The sequence below is a fragment of the Epinephelus lanceolatus genome, chromosome 8 (genome assembly GCF_041903045.1).
Source record: "Epinephelus lanceolatus isolate andai-2023 chromosome 8, ASM4190304v1, whole genome shotgun sequence".
Classification (NCBI taxonomy): domain Eukaryota; kingdom Metazoa; phylum Chordata; class Actinopteri; order Perciformes; family Serranidae; genus Epinephelus; species Epinephelus lanceolatus.
In genome coordinates this window covers 897,737-915,000 of record NC_135741.1, presented here as the reverse complement: position 1 = coordinate 915,000, position 17,264 = coordinate 897,737, and the positions used below count along the sequence as shown (strand labels likewise).

General features: G+C 45.1%; 1 protein-coding gene across 1 annotated transcript in view; it reads right to left on the bottom strand.

Annotated features, from left to right (window-relative positions):
• Nucleotides 1-17,264, bottom strand: part of plxna3 (plexin A3) — a 167,343-nt gene that overhangs the window by 119,891 nt on the left and 30,188 nt on the right. The window contains exons 2-5 of the mRNA XM_033629559.2: nucleotides 7,729-8,182; nucleotides 7,452-7,642; nucleotides 4,957-5,504; nucleotides 4,199-4,363 (exon numbers count right to left, since the gene is read on the bottom strand). Coding sequence (XP_033485450.2) covers nucleotides 4,199-4,363; nucleotides 4,957-5,504; nucleotides 7,452-7,642; nucleotides 7,729-8,048 — 1,224 coding nt within the window. The 5' untranslated portion in view covers nucleotides 8,049-8,182. The remainder of the gene's footprint in view (nucleotides 1-4,198; nucleotides 4,364-4,956; nucleotides 5,505-7,451; nucleotides 7,643-7,728; nucleotides 8,183-17,264) is intronic.

Genomic DNA, 17,264 nt, shown 5'->3' with positions numbered 1-17,264 from the left:
TCGACCTGTGGGTCCCATACTGAACGCATCAGTACGAATGTGTGTATTGTTACACTGCTACTTGTGGCGTAACGTAATGATGTCATCGCAAGTGGACAATGTGATGGCGTGAAAGACAGAGGTCTGAGCTTTCTGCAGCAGCTATTATAGTTTTTATTTTAGACTGAAGCAGCACCATGAACACAGCCGCCCGCTGGACGTCCATTTTCCGAGGGTCAAAATTTAAACATTTAATATGCATTCAGTTTTATAGCCTTGATTTGACTGTGACCTTTGACCCTCTATCAGTCTGTGTGTCAAAACATTTTGTCTTTCCTTGTTAAACCAGCACCACTAACACAGATAACAGTTCTGCTGTAGGGAAATAAACAGAGAGAAGTGTCCAACAATGAGGAAAACATCTGATTCAGAAACACAACAAGAGCGAAGCCCTTTGTGCTGACATGTGTACATGTCATATCCTGCTGCATCACACCTGTGATACGTCATGTTTCTGCAACATGTTCAGGCTGAGTGTGAAGCTTTTTTCAGAGTCTGCATTAAAGAGTGGATACAGAGACATGAGTGGATCTGAGCTCCCCCTCTGCTGCACACAGCGAGGCCACTCCAAGTCCACTGAGCTGAAAATGTTTAAAACATCTCTGCATATCCTGAGGCCTAATGACTCCGCTTAATAAACACACCAGCACCAGGGAAAGAAATAAAGAGGAAGAGAATAACCAGAACAACTGAAGACACGGTCAGCGCACTTTGATACAGCTGACGTCTGTAGTCTACGAATAAACACAGTCCAGCAGGGAAATAAGCTGTGTCATTCAGACTGTAACGATCCATCTGAGGGTGTGTGACAGGCTGAGACACCTGTCAATCAATCAAACACACACACCTGTAGCTTTAAATGTCTCAGCAGAACAATCAGATCTCCACCGAGTCAAAGCAGAACCAGAGTGTGTCTGTGTGTGTACATGAAGCTGTGTGTATCTGTGTCACACTGAGAGGAAACGTGTCATCTGTTATTTCATCGTGTTGATTGGACGTCTGACGGAGACGATTTAAAATGTTTGATCCTCCGAGAGTTTCATGTTTCTGTACGTGTCTGTGTGCAGAGAGAGTATAGGAACAGGGAGGGGCCGCAGCGTTATTACAGGGTCCACACACACACACACACACACACACACACAGAGGTTGGCTAACACCCTGTCATTAGCGGGTTAAGGCCTCGATGCATCACAGCAGCAGAACATGGTGGAAATGTACTTATGAGGCTCAGATCAACTCTGTGTGTTCACTTTGTTTCTCAATCACTATTTATAGCTCAGAGTGTTTCCGTCCTCTGTGCTCGTTCTTTATTTACTAAACGTTCTGTTCTCGTTACATTATAAAACTGTAGGTCTGTCCACAGAGAGGCCACGCCCAGACTGATGACATCACAAGTATGTTGGTATAGTTACAGATGAGATGGAAAAATTTTGTTCACAACTCGGTTCATCCTGAACTGAGTCGAATGTCTCTGAAGAGACACCAACGAGCTCTCGTCCAAAATATAAACGCTTTCTTGTGCCTTCAGTATGTGACACTGACGCACAGCTGCCTCCTCAACACACCCTCACTGTGACCTCGTCACATGACCACGTTTGGTCATTAACATATGGCGTCCAAGGTACCCTGGGTGTGTTGGTTGTTGACATTCTGGGACGCCGTGTCAACTTCAGCCTGTTACATGCATTGTCTGTTTTCAAAATACACTTCTGTTTTCACAGGAAATGTACAGTTTGCATACAGTCTCTTTCAAAATAAAACACCACCAACTGACATTTTTTTCACACACACGTGGTTACGTTTAGCCAACACACACACACACACACACGTGGTTACATTTAGCCAACACACACACACACACACGTGGTTACGTTTAGCCAACACACACACACACACACGTGGTTGGGTTTAGGAACAAAGAACAGGGTTTGGCTTTAGAATCTTACAGGAAGTGAACATCGGCCTCCTGGGTGAAAGTTGGTGCTTGTTGGCCCCTCCCACTATCTTAGCTTTTGTTGTTGTCTTTCCGCGTTTTCCCCTGACACCACTGGGCGCAAGTGGTGACAGATGAAAAACTCCAGTAGAGAGAGAAACAAGACAGGAAATGTGTCTTTTCATTTTGTCTCATTTTCCGAATTCTTACAATGCACACAGCGAAAAAAACTCACCAGGCTCAGTGTGCAGAGGTCTGAGCAGCAGACTGCAGAGAAACACACCTGTTACTGTGAGAGTCCTCACAAGGGTACAAGTCCACATGTGTGTGTGTGTGTGTGTGTGTGTGTGTGTGTGTGTGTGTGCATACAGCAGAGAGATCATCATTAACTGTGAAGGAAGGTTCTGAAGGTACAACACACACACACACACACACACACACAGACACACACTGAGGACAGCTTGTTACATGTTGTGCGGACAGGCGGCCTGCTGGTGACACTTAATGAAAAACAAGACTGAGACACACACACACACACACACACACACACACACACACACACAAGGACACTGTCATATTACATCCATGCATGAACATTCACACACACACACACACACACACACACACACACTCCCTCCCTGCTGTGTATGATAAAAGAAGGAGGTCAGAGCCTGGACACAGGCCCCGCCTCCTCCGTCTTTGCCCTAAAAACACACACACACACACACACACACACACACACACAGATCTGTGAAGATGACCGGCCTCTTCCTCTGAAGTTTAAACACAGATCTACTTCCTGTCTTTGAATGAACGGATAAAAAACAAAAGAAGAAGAACCCTCCGTCTCTCTGTCCGTCTGCAGTGGGGTTATTTCAGGTCGGGGGGGGTTAGATGTTCTTATTCACGGCGGTAATGGCCTGCAGTGGTAACCATGGCAACCGAGCAGGGAAACCCGCCAGGAGATGAATTCGGGGGCCGAGCTTGGATTTTGGAAGGGGGGGGGGGGGGGGGGTCGCCCCCGGCAACTAACAAACCAACCAACCAGCTAACTAACCACCAAACGACTCACAGCCAATCAGACACACGCTGATGGAAGGGATGAGGTGTGTGTGTGTGTGTGTGTGTGTGTGTGTGCTGCAGCCTGCAGGCAGCCTGCGGTCAGACGATGTACGGTGTCCTCTGAGAGACAGAAACAAAGACAGATTTCTCTGGATCTCAGAGCGTCTGCTTTTTCTTCACCTGCTGAACCAAACTGATCTGAAACATGTAAAACTGATTAACGTCACGACGTGTGTCAGCGACACCAAATAATTCAGCTCCTCCTCTCTGTTGAGCGTGTTCACACGGACACTAGTGTCCACGTTAGAGACAACTTAAATCAAATCGTCTCTTTGGACAACAATAATACCATATTTGCCCCGATTACAGAATCTGCCACGATATGATTTAGATTCATTTCTGCTGAAGAAAAACCCTGTGGACACAGACCCTCAAGGTTTATCACCAAAAAGTTGTTTTTCATTAGTCACTCATTATTAGCTTTAGCACTTGTACTTGAATTGTATAAATTAGCCTAGCAGCTAGCAGCTAGCAGCTACTTTTCCTCTACTTGCAGTTGATCAAACTATATGTAGTTTTTAATTCTTTTTCTTCCTCACTGTTGGTTTACGTCTCTGCGTCTCTCAACACAACAGCTCAGTTGAATTTCAGCCTGCACGGACATTTTGTAAGCCGAACATTGCTGAAACAGAGCAGCTAGAGTCGCTGCAACATGTTAGCAGAGTGAGATGCTCGGCCAGGCAGGTAACGTTACGTCATGTTTTACCTTGAAACAGCACGTGAAAAAAAAGAAAATATTTCCTCTCTGTCGTCTCTCTCGGCTGTTTGACAGTGACACACTGTTAAAACAGAGGTGTGTCCTTAATAGATCCTTTAATCCTATAGATCAATGATTTACTTTGCATCAGTGATACTGGATCGCTGATCATTGAATTGTTAGTTCGATCCAGACTGATACTCACGTAAAGGTCTTATCCTGGTTTTGAGAACAGAAGAATGTTCTGATGTGACGTACAAACACTGAGGCAGCTGAGTCTCAATGAAGCCTGTCGTGTTGTGTTCACACTCAGTCAAAGACACTCACTCTGACATCTGAAAACTGAAAACAGTCTTTTCAGTTGAAGCCGTTGGCGCCGGTTTCTGATTGGTCCGTGCGGAACTCACCGTGTGGATGCAGGGCAGCTCCTTGTTAAGTAACCACGGTAACGAGAGTCGTCCCTCCCCACGGTAACAAGAGCGGATCCTCTCCCTCATGGCCAGGTTGATGTCGTGGAGGGTGAAGAGACAGAGGACGGTCTCTCTGGGAGGGTTGGAGCGATTCTTCTGACCCTGGAAACACAAAGAAACACCAGCAGAGTTCAGACCTCTGACGCAAGACTCCCAACTACACCACGTCTGTCTGAGACGAGTCTGTGATCTCACAGCAAGCGAGACGAGACAGAAGGACAAATGATAAAAGGATGAATGCAAAGAGGAAAGAAAGAAGGGACACAAAGGATGGGAAAACAGAAATAAAGAAACAGCCTGCAGAAGAATCAACAGAGAAAACTTCAGTCAGAAGAAAAAACTGAAGACAGAAAATAAACAGGAAGAAGAATGAAAAAGAAACAAAGGAACAAAGAAAGAGATCTGAGTTACAGAGGAAGTAAAGAAAATGAGACAGAGCAAGAAGAGATTGAAGACAAAGGACAAAAACAAAGACGAGAAAGAAAAAGAAAACAAAAAGAGATAAAAGACATCGGAACAGACAAAAACAATGAATGAAAAGACAAAAAGAAAAACAAATAAAGAAAAACAAAACTGACCAAAGAAAAGTCTGAAAGAAACAAGAAAAAAAAGCCACAACAAAAAAGAAGGAGAGAAAAAGAAAAGGACAAGGAAAGACCAGACGAAAGACATCCAATCAGGACGGAGTAATTCACCTGTGAGAAGACGACAAAGAGGACGTCATCGTCCTCTGACAGGCCGAGTGCCTGGGCCAGCCGCCGCCCTGGTTTCTGTTTGTAGGCGGCCTGGACCAGTCGATACTCCACGCCGTCTTTGGTGCAGCCGAGAGGAAACTCCACGTACGAGTAGAACTCGGTGTCGTTGGAACACATCCTGACGATCTTAGAGGTGAAGAACTTCTCTCCGCCGGCGTCCATCTGCGTCAGCTGCGTGTCCAGCTGCAGAGTCAGGAAGTAGACGTAGGTGCGGCTGGAGAAGCCGTAAACGTAGTAGATGTCGAAGGCCGGGTAGAGGGACAGCGTGTCCGACGGGATCTTGATCTGCGAGGAGACAAACTCGTCCTGGTAGACTAGAGAGAACATGTTAACGCTCTCCTCGTCCTCCACCAGCTTCCTGCTGGACAGCGTGGGGAAATACTCAGACTTTCCATCGATGGCGGCGCCGATGAAGAGGCGGCTGCCGCCCTTCACCGGCTTCTTCCTCTTTGGGTCGGCGGTCCAGTCATCCTCACCAACAACAACACCTGGAGAGGAAGAGGAGGAGGACACATACCATTAGGGCACTGGTACTGGTGCACCCAGCCTGCACTGTTACTGGGCTTACTGGTGTCGCATAGAAACTGTACTGTGATATCCAGTCCTCGCCTTCAGAACCGTTTCAGAACTTTGAATCATGAGATCAAGTCTTAAATATGAGTTATTACTAACTGTGCGTGACATGTGATCACACACATCATGCAGTGTGTGTGTGTCAGCCGACAGACTGTAAACAGTGTGTGTGGGAACGCAGATCTGGTACGAGATATGAAGATGTTGTCAGTGCCGCTGTTGTTTGTCAATCATCTGCTGTTTTGTCCCGACAGTCTTCATTCAGGTTTTTGTTCAAACTAAAAAACAACGGCAGCTGATTTACAATAAAAACCTGCAAAACATTTTGACACCCGACAACATGATTGACACCTGCAGGTTGAAACGCTTCTGCAGCTTGTCAAGAACAAAGTGGAGAGGAAACACTGGAGCTTTGTTTTTCTTTCTGGGCATCGAAATTACCAAAACACTGACATGATATCAGCTCGAAGTCTGATGAGTGTGTCTGAAATTAAACCTGCAGGAGAAAAGACAGCAGAGACCATCGTGTGTGTTTACACCCTGAGACCTTCATGGTGAAAACTCTCCATTGAATCAACTACAGATAAAACCTGAATCACTGCACTGTGGTTGTGACTCCGCCCACCAGTCCACCCTGTGGTTGTATGACTCCGCCCACCAGTCCACCCTGTGGTTGTATGACTCCTCCCATCAGTCCACCCTGTGGTTGTATGACTCCGCCCACCAGTCCACCCTGTGGTTGTATGACTCCGCCCACCAGTCCACCCTGTGGTTGTATGACTCCGCCCACCAGTCCACCCTGTGGTTGTATGACTCCGCCCACCAGTCCACCCTGTGGTTGTATGACTCCGCCCACCAGTCCACCCTGTGGTTGTATGACTCCGCCCACCAGTCCATCCTGTGGTTGTATGACTCCGCCCACCAGTCCACCCTGTGGTTGTATGACTCCGCCCACCAGTCCACCCTGTGGTTGTATGACTCCGCCCACCAGTCCATCCTGTGGTTGTATGACTCCGCCCACCAGTCCACCCTGTGGTTGTATGACTCCGCCCACCAGTCCACCCTGTGGTTGTATGACTCCGCCCACCAGTCCATCCTGTGGTTGTATGACTCCGCCCACCAGTCCACCCTGTGGTTGTATGACTCCACCCACCAGTCCAGTGTCTCTGACAGTCTCCATCCATGTCAGTGAAAACATGGACGCTTCACACACAGAAGATCTATACAATCAGCACAGTTTCAAGATTAGAGTCACCAATTCAGTATCTGACCAAATGTCTCCCCTTCTGTTCCTGAGATATGACGTTAAAACATGATGATGTCACAGTCAAGCTGACCTTTGACCTTTTGGATATAAAATTTCATCATTTCATCCCATCTGACATCTGAATGAAATTTTGTCATAATTAACGTATGAATTCTTGCGGTATGGCAAAACATGTTTTGTGAGGTCACAGTGATCTTTCACCACCAAATTCTAATCACTTTATCGTTAACTCAAAGCGGACGTTTGTGCCAATTTTGATGAAATTTCTTCAAAGTGTTCTTGAGACATCACGCACACGAAATAAGACGGACGAGGTCACGGTGACTTTGACCTATTACCACCAAAATCTAATCAGTTTATTGCTGAGTCAAAGTGGACGTTTGTGCCAAAAATAAAGAAATTATCTCGAGGTGTTCTTGAGATACTACGTCCACATGAATGGACGAACTCAAAACCCACAAAAACATAAGAACTGGCTGGTGCTAGTTTCCCACCTTAGCATGTGTGCTTGTGTAAGTGTGTGCGTGTTAAAGACGATAGTTTAGGAACAAATATTGCAGGTGTGTATGACCCCGCCCCCTCCATCCCTGCTTACCTGCCATCCCATCAGCCTCTCTGGCTCCAGACAGGTAGTGCTCTTTGCGGTGATGCGGTTCTCCCAGTTTGAAGAGATCCTCCAGTCTGAGGAACTGACAGACACCCTGCCAGATCGACCCGCACGCCACCAGTCTGTTCCCAGTATAGTCCACCAGTAAGAGCTTATTCACGTTGTCTGACGACTCCAGCCTGAGGGACAGACAGACAGACAGACAGGTGAGATGTTATACAGGTGTATCAGACAGACAGGTGTAGACAGACAGGTGTAGACTGACCTGTGAGCGCAGGCCCTGACGCTGGGCGGAGGGTAACACTTGGCGTTGTCCTCCACAGGTCCGGTCATGTGACTCCTCAGCTCCGTCAGATTGGCCGACAGCTTCAGCACTCGGTTGACGGCGCCGACGAACACCTCACCTGTCCTCCGGTGGACGGTCAGGTGGGTGAGGGAGGTGTCGAAGGCTCGGTACACCACCCTGCCAGACGCCACGGAGGGAGGGGGAGGAACAGCTGGGGCAGAGAGGAGGGGGGAGGAGAGGAGGAGGAAGGAGAGGAGGAGGAAGAGGAGGAGAGGAGAGAAGGAGGAGGAGGGGAGCATGGTGGACAGAGAGAGGAGGAGGAGAAGGAGGAGGAGGAGAGGATGGAGGGATGGAGGAGGAGAGGAGGGGAGGAGGAGGAGGAGAGAAGAGCTGGCTGCAGGTCTGATGAAGAGTCAGCTTCACTGGGTCATGACTGTGGACAGAGAGACAGAGAGACAGACAGACAGTTAGGACATGTGTCAAACTACAGGAGCCTGTTGGGGACATTTAAACACACTGTAGTTACAATATGTGGCCAAAAGTAAGTGGACATCACCGTCAACATCCTCAATGCTTCTTTCACACACTGCTTTACTACAAACAAACCAGGAGGAACAAACATGGAGTCTGTAAATCACTGATTGATACTCGCATCAGGTATCGGCACCGATCACGTTACTTTTACAAAATCAGAATCGGTAATAAAAGATCAGAGGAATCAAAACAACAAAAATAGCCAGGTGTTTCATCCATGTTGTTCACTGTTGCCTCCACTTTACAATGTGCTGTCACTGAGCGTCCTGGGTTCAGCTAACAGAGCGAAGCTAATGAGCAATAAACGAACAGGTTCAGCGGCCACCGCTTCTCTCTTTATTCCGAGCAACACAGCCACACCTAACGACGGAACCTCGCCTACCACAGCGCTACGGCAACTCTGGAGGGACAATTTGTTTACAATTTGTTTACATTTTGTGCTGTTGAATCACCAGTAAGCTTTTTGGATACTATCTAAATAAAAAACAAACCTTATGGGACAGCTTGGATGCATTCTGTCTTTTTCTTTCTTAATGCTTTAGTATCGGATCGGACTCGGTTTAAAAAAAAAAAAAGGACCCAGTATCGGATCGGATGCAAAAAAAATGTGATCGGGACATCCCTACACGTGACGAGGTCATAGTGAGGATGAGTCTGTGTTTCAAGGAGGCGAATTCATCGAGTTCCACCAAGGACTGTTCCTGTGTCAAGGATCCCACAATTCTTTACGCAGGATTTGCCAGAATATAAGGCGGGGCCTCTTCAATGCTGCACACCTGAGCACTCACTAGTCTGTTCCAATGTGTGTTCACTGAATGCTACGAAGGAGTCTCGCCTCGTCTCTGTGGGACCTGAAGCATCTTTGACTTCCTAAGCACTGTTTGCATATTTAGTCCAGCTGTACCTGCAGGTAAGAACGAATAAATGCATTTGCTGCAGAAAGTGTGTGTGTGGCTGCTGACAGCTGAAATTCACTACTTCAAATGTGGAAATATGAAACAAATAGTCTGAAAGATATAAAAGCTCAGATGCACTGACCACACTGCTGAAGCTACCAGGTCAAATGATCAGAACTGGAAGCTGAACTGAATTAACAAGACAAACACTGACAGAAAAGATGGAAGCTGAATTGTAAAACTGTCGAAGGTTGACATTAACTTAAAGGCTGGACAAAGAAATGCTGAAGCATTTTACAGGAATAGAAAATAGTTGAAAACAACAATAATTGTTTTATAGAGCAAACTGTTTTGTTATCTGAATGGTTCCTGTAGCTGAGAGGATGCAGACACAGAGTGGATATAAAAATGTACAAGAGAAGTATAATTACTTTTTGGCCTGTGTAAAGCTTAAATAAAGTCAGTAGATAGAACTATGGAGAGAAGTAGAATCTCATGGGGAAGTAAAATAAAGACTGTAGATTGTTTTCAATTCAAGATCTGAATCTGACGTTCACAGGCCAAACAGTCGGAGCTCTATTAGCAGGACTAATGGAATAGTAGTGACCGTGGTGAAGGCAGAGATGAGATGAGTCTCTGTAGCTGGTTCAACTGAATCAGCATCCACAGTTCAGACTCAGGTGAGCACTGAGACAGGCAGGTGTGTGAGCTGTCCTGACTGTATTCAGTGAAGCTGTGACTCTTCAGCTCCATCAGACTGTGAGCTGAGGTGTGTTTGTTTGTGTGTGCGTGTGTGTGTGTGTGTGTGTGTGTGTGTGTGTGTGTGTGTGTGTGATCCTTCACCTTCAGTCTGATGAGGAGCTTTAAAACCCTGTATTATTTACAAGAAGCTTTCTAACACACACTGAGGATTCCTCTGACAGGGAAGAGATTAGGCCAGCTGTGTGTGTGTGTGTGTGTGTGTGTGTGTGTGTGTGTGTGTGTGTGATGGAGGCAGATAGAGGTATTGATCTGTTTCCGTCTGTCTTCTCACTGATTCTCTCATAAAGCTTCAGCAGCTCCAGTAACACTGAGCTGGACGGAAACTTCACTCTCCTCCTGGCAGCCATCTCTACTCCGTTTACGTTTGACTGACAGCTCTGATTACACACACACACACACACACAGTGAAAACACTCTGAAATCAGTTTCATCTTAATCTGCAGTCGTCAACGAGACAAAATGGAGGCTTTTCCTCCTCCAGCAGTTTCTGGTGGCTCGCTGCATTAAAATGCTGCATATGTTTCTGAGCGTGGGCGTCCCGCTGGGAATTGAACCGTCGACTGTAGCGGCGCTTCATATCGTGCTTCTGGTTTTCAGCTCGGACACATTAATCAATAAGAGAGAATATGAGAAAGTGAGCGTGGAAACAAACGAGCATCAGTTCCTCCTCTGTCAGTTTCTCTGCTCTCAGATTTTTATTCCTCAGAAACATTTTCTCGGCTCCGACACGCTGAGCGCTCTCAGGATTATTCTCATCCAACGTCTCTACCATCAGACCTCCAGTTCTTCTTCTGACGCAGCGTTCCTGTCCTGTAACCACACGTGACCATGAACACACTCTCCCATACACACCCTGTGACTCTGCAAACCCAAAATAAATCAGTGTAATGTTATATTGTCGATGCCCATCACAACTCTGTTATCATACAACTGTCTGGAGCTGCCTGACGTATGGACACAGAACATTTGACGCTCGGCACAAAGACCGACACAAGCTGACGGTAAAATGGCTGCAGAGCCTCCGACAGCTGTGGGGCAACTCTACCCAACAGGAACACTGACATCGATCCGGCTCATTCAGGAGGAGCTGCTCACTGTTTGTTTATCTGCTTTCATCTGTAAACAACAGCAACAACAACAAACACAACAAAGCAGCTCATTGGTTGGATTGTGCCAATTTTTTTTTACCGTTCCTGAGATAATCATGTTAGAAGATTAGAGCGAAGATGATCTGTTGATGAAACAATTAGAAAAGAAAAGAAATTCAACTGTTCTGACGATCTCGTCTGTTTTGATCACTCTCCAGCAAAAAACTGGAAAAATGTGAAAACGTCTCTGGTTCCAAGTTTTAATTTCTTAGTTGTATAAAAGATTAACATAAAGACATCACATTGGACTCTGGGAACTGTTAAATGAATCCTTCACCTGTAAAATGACCATCTGTACATCACTTACTCACCATGTGTTATCTTGAAAGCCATTTGTCTCTTGTCCCTCCACGATGGACAAATAATCCAAAAAAGGGAAACATTTTTCATGACTGAAAGTAAACAGGGTCCACACTGTCCAGTAGGGCTGCAACGATTAGTCGACTAATCGATGACTAATCTACTATTAAAATAATCAGTGACTATTTTAGTAGTTGACTAATCGTTTTGAGTCATTTTTCATGGAAAAGTTCTATAAAAGTGCCCAAAACACTCTTATTGCAGCTTCTTACGTTCAGATATTGGCAGCTTTACACACTCTCCCGTGACGGTGAACTAAAACCCTTTGGCGTGAGTACGAAACAAGACATTAGATAACATCATTTTGGGGTTTGGGAGAGATAGACCGACATTTTTCAACAAAATAACACACTTTTCAATAAAACGATTAGTCGACTAAACGAAGAAATAATCGACAGATTAGTCGACAATGAAAATAATCGTTAGTTGCAGCCCTATTATCCAGTCAGATGGTAAGAACTTCACAAACACGTGTATCACCTTTTATGGATTCTTCGTTTGTGGAGGTGTGCAAGTAAAACAAAGTTTTCTTCCTGAATTCATGGTAACACACGTTGAGCAAAACTTCTTTCCCACTGCTCAAAAAACCCACCGACACCTGGTGACATCTGCCTTTTGTCTTTAATGGGGAAGGTTACAATCGACAGTGACTCTGACGTAGTCGCAGGTATCTATCGGCTCTGGCTCTGATCTGTTCCAGTCGGCAGTGATGAAAAAACAACACTTGGGTGGACGTGTTAAATTCAGCCCCTTAACCAGAGAGATGCAAAGATGTGCTACCACAAAATACCATCTGTCTCCATCTAAGCTCAAACATCAACCCACATTTAGTCAGCACTGAATTTGAAAGAGAGACCGAGTAAGTACAAGATATTAAAACGAACCAACCACTGTAACATTTTCACAGACCTCCATGTTGCTCTACGGCCTTCGCAGTCACCCGAAAAAAAAATCATGATTACAGAAACTTCACACGCTGAGTTTGGTGCGTTTTTTTGTTCTATGTGTTGTGAAAATTGACAACACGAGGCAGAAAGACATATTTCCTCTCTGGAGTTACATATCGCTCATCACTGTCTCTACACGTGTCTCACATTTAGCACTGCAGCATCATGAAGGGGCGGAGCTGTCCCTCCTCCAGCCGTACTGTCTACAGAGTGCTGTACATGGCTCTACTCCACTGGCATTGGGAGAGGAGTCTATCACCTGTTGTTAACAGGTGTTCCTGCGTTCACAAATCATTTTTTAGAAAAAGGGTTTAACTGATCTACAAATGGTCATTTTACAGGTGAAGTATTCCTTCAAACTAAAGGCTTCACTGATTATTGGCAGCATCACGATCAACATAAACATCTGTGAGCTGCTCTGACAGTGTAACCAGTGTAACCAATGTAACGTCCACTCTGAGAGGAAAACCAGTGACGTTCACTGTCAGACAGACAGAACGCTGAACAGGAGTCTGACTGCTGAACACAAAGTGACAGCTCACAACACACAGCTGCAATCTGCTGCCCCGTCACCGCGGTGTTTTACACTCGGCAAATAAAACACAACTTCACACACAAAGTTCTTAACACTGAGGTCTGGGCTTCATTAATACATCTGAAGAAGGAGACGAAGAAGAAGGAGACGAAGAAGAGGGAGCTCTTCACAACGACGTCCTGCTGCTTTGATGAAACACTAAAATAAATCCTGGTGACTGCTGGGCTCAGATTAACTCCTCATATGTCAAAGCGACGACATCACAGAGTCACATTCCTGCCGAGGACGATTAGCATTAGTGATGAGAATATCTGCTGCGACTGGCTGCCTCTAATGAGACAGTAGAAGAAGAGTTAACGGCTGAAACACAGAGACGACGACGTTTTCTGAATGGAGGGATAATAAAGTTTTTACTCCGGTGGCAGAGAGGTACAGTAAGCCGAGTGCAACAATTAACCCTGTGACACACACACACACACACACACACACACACTGAAACACACACACACACTCTCAGGAACACAAAGAGGCAGTGAAAGATCAGCACATTAGTTAATTAGCCTGCTGAGCTGAGGGGGAGACCAGAGAGAGGAGAGGTCGACAGATGGACCAGAGTGTGTGTTTGTGTGTGTGTGTGTGTGTGTTTGTGTGTGCAGACAACAGACAGCTGGGCAGACAGAGGAGACAGATAAAGTTTCTCTAACTGGACTACGATTTCACTGGACCATCCATCACCCTGCTGAATGTGTGCGTGTGTGTGTGTGTTCTAACCAAGGCTAACATTAAATCCTGGAATGGTCAGAAAAGCTAACTGCTAACTCGAGCTAATGCTGTGTTCAGGTTCTATCATTCAAACAAGCATCAATGTGAAGAAATGTTGACATCAGCCTCCTCACTGTGAAGTGGCCACCATGAGACGGCGTATCATCTCTAGTCAACGACTCTCTGTGCTTCTGATCTGTAACACTGACAGGAAGTGACCACCATGAGACGGCGTATCATCTCTAGTCAACAACTCTCTGTGCTTCTGATCTGTAACGTCGACAGGAAGTGACCACCATGAGACGGCGTATCATCTCTAGTCAACAACTCTCTGTGCTTCTGATCTGTAACGTCGACAGGAAGTGACCACCATGAGACGGCGTATCATCTCTAGTCAACAACTCTCTGTACTTCTGATCTGTAACGTCGACAGGAAGTGACCGCCATGAGACGGCGCATCATCTCTAGTCAACAACTCTCTGTACTAATCTCTAGCTAACGTATTTTGGGGTTCCTGGAATGTCACGAATGCTAACTGCTAACTGCTAACTGAAGGTAATTAAATGGTGCTTTTTTTTCATCTCTGTGTGTTCAGGAAACTGAACAGGGAACCTGTTAGCCCCGCTCCATCAAAGATCAAAAAGTGTCCCTAAACCTCTCAGTGAGGGTCGCCTCTGCTCTAAATGCACTTAATATAGATTAAAATTAATATATAAAATATGGTTAGCTGATACCAAACAAGTCAGAATTATTAAAACACCAAACCCTTTAAATAACTCTCACATTGTATTTTCTCTCTGTGGTGTTTGCATCAGTGAAGGAGACAGAGAGAAAACTGGAGTGTGGTGTGTTCACTGACGTCTGGGTAACAAAGCAGCTTTGAATTCGCTGCGTCAGGGAAACATTTAGCTCGGTGTGTTAGAATGAAGTGACCTTCACACAGACTCAGACATCAGCAAAACACACAACCTCCTATTTATTATACGTCTATTTCAGTTTGGATTCATTTTAGTTCTCTCTGATTAACCGTTTAGAGCCCTCACTCTGTTTTCATATCGTCTTCTGTAGGTCACTTTTACATCTCTTCAGCTGTGTGGAAGAAAGTTTCAACCAGGAAACGACACAACAGGAAGAGCCAAAAGTAAAAATATAACATTTATAGTCAAAATAATTTAACTCTGTAATATATCAGACATTTTCATCTTGAGATTATACACCGTAAATTATTTCCAGAAAGTTACAATATGTAACTGTAATATTTCACAATAAATTACATTATTATCTCCTTAAAGGCTTTCACTGGGATATTTAAACAAATTTAGAATTTTATTGTGAAAATCATGCTGGTAAATATGGGAGCATACTGCTACAGTCACTCAGTAATATCTGCAGTGAAATACAGTAACTCTACAGCAGCATGCTGCTAACTCACAGTACCACAAACTGTTGAGTTAAATTCACTCATTTACAGGAACGTACTGTTACATCACATCTAATAAAGTGAAACCATTTCCCTCGACTCGTGTTTGGAGGTGTAACTGTTCACAGCAGCGTAGGCCATGTGTGTAGGCTACGACATAGGCTCTGCAAAGAACCGACACACAGCTATAAATCCGCCTTCAGAGTCCTTAAACATCACGCAGAAATGAACTCAGACCGGATCAGACTGGTTCCTGATGACCTCACTCAGCCTCAGAATCTTCATCTTCATCTTCACTGGTCTTTGTTTGAATGTTTTTAATGTTTTCATCTCTTTTAATCACTGCGTTGAAACTTTTTAAAATAAAGCTGTCTTTAAATGTTTTTCAGACGCAGTCCACCCACCCTCTGTGTCACCACCCAACCAGAAGCCGTAAACCAACACAGCCCGTCCCTCACCCTCCGTCACCTCCATCTGCATCCGTCTCCCCCTCTGACCCCCCCCTCACCCTCCGTCTCTGTGACTGAGCCTCTGTTTGAATCACAGGCTCCAATAAACACACGACAAAGACACATTGTGCTGCGGTTTCCTGGTAGAAAAGGCTGCGGGGTGAGTTCAGGTGCTCGGAGCTCCGGGGTGGTCTGATGGACCAGACGGGAGCTGGACAGAGACGGGGACACATTCAGGCTGATGGAGGGGACGGAGACAGCTCCGCTCCATCTGCTGCTCAAACAATCAGTCGATTAATGGATCAGCTGACTGACGGACAAACTCCTCTGTTTGTGACTGAAGCAGGGTGAAGCTGGTGACTCTGACTGTGTTTCAGCCACACACAACTTTTTGGACATTTTTTATTCCTGACACTGTGAGTCTTTGAACGTTCCCACATAGCTCTCTCATTTATTAAACAGCAACACTACATATTTTTTCAAATGTTTTTTTTTTGTAATTTTTCTGTTTTCTGCGCACTAAAACACCAAAGCAAGTTTCTTGCATATGAAAACAAACTTGATTTACCTCTGAGAGGCTGTGAGAAATATATATTTTATCATTGTGACATTTTATGGATTTGACAATTAATGTGTTTTTTAAGAAAACATAAATACAAACAATCAAAAATGAGAAAAAAAAGACAAGTTTGAGCTGCGTCTCTCAGTCTCACTGTTAGGAGATAAGTTTCCATTTTAACTGACCCAGCTGTCGACAACAAACGTTTCGTAAGTGTGAAACCACGACCTGAAGCACCTTTTATATTTCAGCTCTATTTTTCACACCTGCACATGAAACTGTTGATTTAAACCCATCAGGATAAAAATATTTCATTCCACCAGATCCTGCAGATATAAATATGTATTTGCTGTGTTATTGGCAGACAGAATGAAGTCTTGTTGTCCAGACTCATTAACATTAATTAACATTCTTTGTCCTACAGTTACACAATGAGTGACATTCATGTCTTCATCCAGAGATGTTTCAGATAGTTTGTGATCAGTTTCTAACTTCAAGGATCGTCCTGCTTCATTTCAACCTGATGTTTTCTCCGTACATGAGGCTCCATGTGACGCACTGACTTTACACTCACAACAATGACCTTCACAGCTTTCAAAATGTCTGAAAACGTGAAATTCTTTAACATAACAATCCCAACTCAAAGCCAACTTCCTGTACCAGCTTTTTCCCAGAGCTTTCAACTATTTCACACAGGAACCTTTTACACTTTCTGTTCAAGGCTGGAATATCACTCCATAATAACCATCACAGAGCGGAGGGACAGACCTATCTCGCCTTTAAGCCGGCAGCCGAGGTAAGAAAATCACAAAAACCTTTTTGAAACCATTCAACACTTCCTCTTCAAGCAGGAATTTCACACCGTTATTCCACCTCGCCATTTTGTATAAAAGGTAAGATCGTGGAGTGGCGAGGGCAGAGAGGTTTCACCTCTGAGCCGGAAATGAAGGTGGTAACAGCGCCGAATCAACGTCTGTGTAAAAGGGACCGCCAGCAGGACGGGGTCATGGGCGGTACGGGTGTGACGTTCTGACGTCATGTTATGTGTGCAACCCACTGCAGGAGATTTAAAAGCAGCTGTTAGCAGTTAGCAGCTAACTCAAAGAAGAAGAACAGCAGCTGTTAGCAGTTAGCAGCTAACTC